The sequence below is a fragment of the Vulpes lagopus genome, chromosome 13 (assembly GCF_018345385.1).
Source record: "Vulpes lagopus strain Blue_001 chromosome 13, ASM1834538v1, whole genome shotgun sequence".
Taxonomy (NCBI): domain Eukaryota; kingdom Metazoa; phylum Chordata; class Mammalia; order Carnivora; family Canidae; genus Vulpes; species Vulpes lagopus.
In genome coordinates, this window is record NC_054836.1 from 9,209,469 (window position 1) to 9,214,541 (window position 5,073).

Sequence of the window (5,073 nt, forward strand, 5' to 3'; positions counted from 1 at the left end):
TATATATAAGTCAAGTCCATCTGGTCCAGTGTGTCATTCAAAGCTCTCTTTCCTTGTTGATTTTCTGCTTAAATGATCTTTTTATTGTTGTGAGTTGGGTGTTACAGTTTACTATTATTATTATATTATTATTATATTATTATATTATTATCAATGTGTTTTATTCGGTTATTATTTGGTTTATATAATTGGCTGTTCTCATATTGGAAGCATAAATATTTATAATGTTAGATCTTGTTGGATAGATCCTTTAAGTATGATATAGTGTCCATCTTCGTTCCTTACTACAGTCTGATTTAAAATTTAATTTGTCTGATATGAGAATTGTTACCTCCGCTTTCTTATAATGTCCAATAGCATGATAAATGGTCCTCCACCTCCTCATTTTCATTTTGGAGGTGTCTTAAATGAGTCTCTTGTAGACAGCATATGGATAGGTCTTTCTTTTTTATCCAATCTGATATCCCTGTCTTTTGACTGGAGCATTTAGCCCTTTACACTCAGAGTCACTACTAAAAGATATGAATTTAGTGCCATTGCATTGCTGGTAAGATCACTTTTCTTTATAGTGTGTCTGTTTCTTCCTGGCTTGTTATTTTTGGACTCTCTCTTTGCTTAGAACATCCTCTTTAATATTTCTTGGAGGACTAGCTTGGTGATCACATATTCTTTCAGTTTCTGTCTGTTCTGGAAGCTCTTTAGCTCTCCTTCTATTCTGAATGACCGTCTTGAAGATAAAGTATTCTTGGCTGCATGTTCTTCATTTACCACCCTGATTATATCATACCAATCCATTCTGGCCTGCAGGTCTCTGTGGATAGTTGTGATGCCAAACTAATGTTTCTACCCTTGTACATTAAGGACATCTTACCTCAAACCACTTTCAGGATTTTCTCTTTATCTTTGACATTTCTTAGCTTCACTATTATATTTCAGTGAATTGATTATTTTTCTTGATTTTGAGGGGAGTTCTCTGTGCTTCCTGGACTTGAATGCCTGTTTCCTTCCCAGATTAGGGAAGTTCTCAACTATGATTTGCTCAAATATACCTTCTATTCCTCTATCTCTTTCTTCTTCCTCTAGGATTCCAATAATTCTAATATTGTTTTGCTTTATGGCATCCCTGATCTCTTGACCCATCATGGTCCATCAGTTGTTTTCCTCTCTTTTCATCAACTTCCTTCCTTTCCATAATTTTGTCTTCTGTGTCACCGACTCTCTCTTCTGCCTCATTTACTCAATCTGTTAGAATATCCATTTTAGATTGCACCTCATTTAAAGTGAGAAAATATCATCCATGACCTCAGCAAAATACACACTAGACAAATCCAAAGAGATCAGAAACCAAAAAAGAAAAATTTTAAAAAGGGAAAAAAGATATAATTTATTCTTACACATGGATAAAACAGGGGAGTCATTTGGTCCTAGATGTATTTTGGTTTGTTTGGTGGAAGACATTAAATCCCAAAATTGTAAAGAAAGGAAATGAAATGAAATATATATAGATAGATAGATATAAATATATAGATATATAGATAGATATAGATATATATCTATATATAGATAGATACAGATATATCTCAATGAAAAGAAGGCAAAAATGAAGAATGCCTATAAATATAAATGTAAGAATGAAAATTTAAAAAGATTTAAAAACAAAGAATTGATAAAATGAGAAACTAGTTGAAAAAGCAAAAAAGAAAAAGAAAAATTTTAAAACCTCATAAAAAAACCCTCAATTCTATTCACTATTTTCCCATAGTGCAGAAGCTTTTTAGTGATCCATAAACTTGGTTCAAGAGATGTTGCTGTTTGTCTGTGGGAAGAGTTGGTTCCACTGATTGTAAGCTGTCTTTACCTAGGCATACTGCCAGGGGCCCAAGCTCAGTGTAAGGTGCTTCAGGTTACTCTATGTAGCTTTTGTTCTCTGAAGGCTTTTTGCATCACTTTAGAGTATGAAAAAAAAAATTAAGACTAAAAATCCTTAAAAAAGGATTTTAAAAAAGGACAGAAAGACTTTCTTAGCTATTTTTAGCTAAAAATAAAATAAAATAATAAAATAAAATAAAATAAAATAAAATAAAATAAAATACCTTTTTGCATCACTTTAGAGTATGAAAAAAAATTAAGACTAAAAATCCTTAATAAAGGATTTTTAAAAAGGACAGAAAGACTATCAGCTATTTTTAGCTAAAAATTAAGACTAAAAATCCTTAAAAAAGGATTTTTTTTTTAAAAAGGATTTTTTTTAAAAAAGGATTTTAAAAAAGGACAGAAAGACTATCTTAGCTATTTACTTGGACTTAATTTAATTTGTAGAAATGAAGCATGAATAAGAGTGGTACAAAGAACATCCTATACTCTTTACCTAGACTCTTTATTGTTAACACTGTACCTACTCTGCTTTATCACTTTTCTGTCAGTCTAAATTTCTCTCTCTCTCCCTTCTGCCTTCCCTCCCTTTCTCTCTCCATCTCTATCTCCTTTTCTCTCTTTTATTTGAGAAAATTTCTTACCTCCACATGATCTTTATCCTGTAAATAATTCATTATATATTTAATGTAAGTATTCTTCTATATAATAAGAGTACAGTTATAAACTTTAATTTTACCTCAAAATATTAGCATAGTACAATACGTTTTGAATGGAGATTTAGAATCAAAGATAATTGTAGTACATTAGAGAAATTCATAAAGTAGTTGTGCATATGATATAAAGTACCACGGTATGAGGTCCCAAGAAATTTATTTATGTACTAAGGTATTCCCTAAGGAATCATTGGCATAAGATTCCTAAGTTCCAATGTGTAGAGAGAAGAAAAAAACAGAATAAAATATTAATTTTCTATTTTATAATTTCTTGAAAGACAGGTCCTACATTCACCATTTTCTTTAAAGCTTCTGTGACATCTTTATTCCTCAGACTATAGATTAAAGGGTTTAGCAATGGAGTAAGTATGGTATAAAAGACAGACACCATTATGTCTTTTTCAGGGGTGTGGTAAAAACTGGGAAGCATATAGTTGTAGACTCCAGCTCCATAAAAGAGAATGACCACAGTCATATGGGAGGAACACGTGGCAAAGGATTTCTGGCTCTTTGCTGAGTTTATCCTGTGGATGGTGAAAAGGATGAAAGAATAAGAGCTTGCAATGACTGCCACAGGGATAAGAAGCATGAGGACACAGCACAGGTACATGACTGTCTCATAGAGGGAAGTGTCTGAGCAAGAAAGCTTCACTATGGCAGGGACTTCACAGAAGAAATGATGGATCTCTCGAGTTCTGCAGAAGGGGAAGGTCATGGTGATGGACGTGAGCATGAATCCATCCACAGATCCCAGAAACCAGCAGCCAGATGCCAGTAGAAGACACAATCTATGGTTCATGAGGACAGGGTAATGAAGAGGATGGCAGATGGCTACATAGCGATCATAAGCCATGGTGGCTAGAAGAAAACATTCTGAACCTCCTAGTGTTACATAGAGAAACATTTGCATCCCACACTCTATGGTTGAGATCTTATTCATACTCATAACCTGGTTCATAAGCATTTTGGGTACAGTGATGGAAATGTATATTACATCCATGAGAGACAACTGGCTGATGAAAAAATACATGGGAGTGTGGAGGTGAGCATCAGAGTATATCAGAAATATCAGGAGAGAGTTTCCAGACAATACCAACAAGAAAACAATAAAAATGACCACACAGAGAAAAGTTGGGTGTTTTGACTGACTGAAAATTCCCACCAGGATGAAATCAGATTGTCCACTGTCATTGACCATCCAAGTTTTGTTGTCCATGAGGGTTCATCTAAGCCCAGTTCATCTAGACCTCAAGTTCACCAGTGAAAGCTTTGCAGGCAATGGATCACTCATGGAATGCAAATACCTGAAATGATTTAAGAAATACTGAGAATTTTGTGTTTGTGCACACCTACTTGTGTAAAAAAGAGAAAGTCCTATGGGCCTATAGATTGAGGATTATTAATCAGAACTTATTGTGAATCTATCATAAAACTAAAAAATTACAACTGTGAATAATTGGTTATTAATATTGAAGTTGACACAATTCGGGTCATGACATTTCCTCATAACAGATAGTGTCATACATAAACATATATTGGGAATTTACAAAAGGTCAACTTTCTTGGGCCAGTGGGATCAAGGAAGATCAGGAGGCACCAACAAAATGGCAGTGGATCCTCTATCTTGTTACCCCTGCCTCAGAACTTTCCCACCACCAGCAGACTGCCCAAGGACATATTATCAGGGGAAGACAGGACCTATGCAGGAAATCTGAACTGTATCAGACCCCATATAGGGCATAAGCAGTTATCACCCCATACCAATTCTGCCAGTAACATGCCTTAATACCTATCACCCCATACAGACACACAACCCTTACTCTCCCCCTTGTACTCCCCTGCACGTGACTTCCTGGCCCTGAGACTTCCCCAGCTTCACTCCCTTGCAGGGCCTCGGCTCGCCCAAGAGCGCGACCCATTAAAAGCCTGTTTCTTCCAACTTTTGCATGGCCTCTCTTTTCATTTCACTACCAATCGGATTAAACCTGACAAACTTAAGCCAACAAGTCAAATCATTGAATTATTGAAAAATAGATAAACAATATAATTCTGCAGTTTTCATTATACAAGTCTAAATTGATTTAACATCAATGCTTTGTTTACCAACAAGAATATTTTTAAAATTCTTAGAGGTTTATTCCAGGTAAGAAAGATTTTGAAACTAAATTATACATAATATCAAATATTAGAGATTCTTTTACCCAGAGAAGCAAGCTTTCCTATGAAGTTTTTGTGGTTTTGTAGAGTGAGGAATGCACCCAACCAAGAAAAAGTCAGGTTTCTCACACATGAATGAACTTTTGGAGACCTATGGGACTTTAGGTGAGATGTTTAGAATCTCAGCCCAAATGCAACCATAGACCCAACCCCCCTGCTCTTTACTCACTGTTTCTCTGTCTACTCTATATAAAACCAAGATAAACAATTTTTTAGCTCAGTTGTAGTAAGGATTGAGGGAAAATAACAAAAGTGATTAGAACATTAC

At 34.8% G+C, this 5,073-nt stretch overlaps 1 protein-coding gene across 1 annotated transcript; it reads right to left on the reverse strand.

Annotated features, from left to right (window-relative positions):
* Nucleotides 1-2,844: 2,844 nt before the first annotated feature.
* On the reverse strand, nucleotides 2,845-3,804 carry LOC121475029 (olfactory receptor 2T29-like). The gene has a single exon (XM_041728162.1). The coding sequence runs from the start codon at nucleotides 3,802-3,804 to the stop codon at nucleotides 2,845-2,847; it is 960 nt and encodes a 319-aa protein (XP_041584096.1).
* Nucleotides 3,805-5,073: the final 1,269 nt, after the last annotated feature.

Excerpts from the sequence above, each read along its gene's own strand:
- LOC121475029 (XM_041728162.1), bottom strand. The coding sequence starts at position 3,804 with ATGGACAACAAAACTTGGATGGTCAATGACAGTGGACAATCTGATTTC.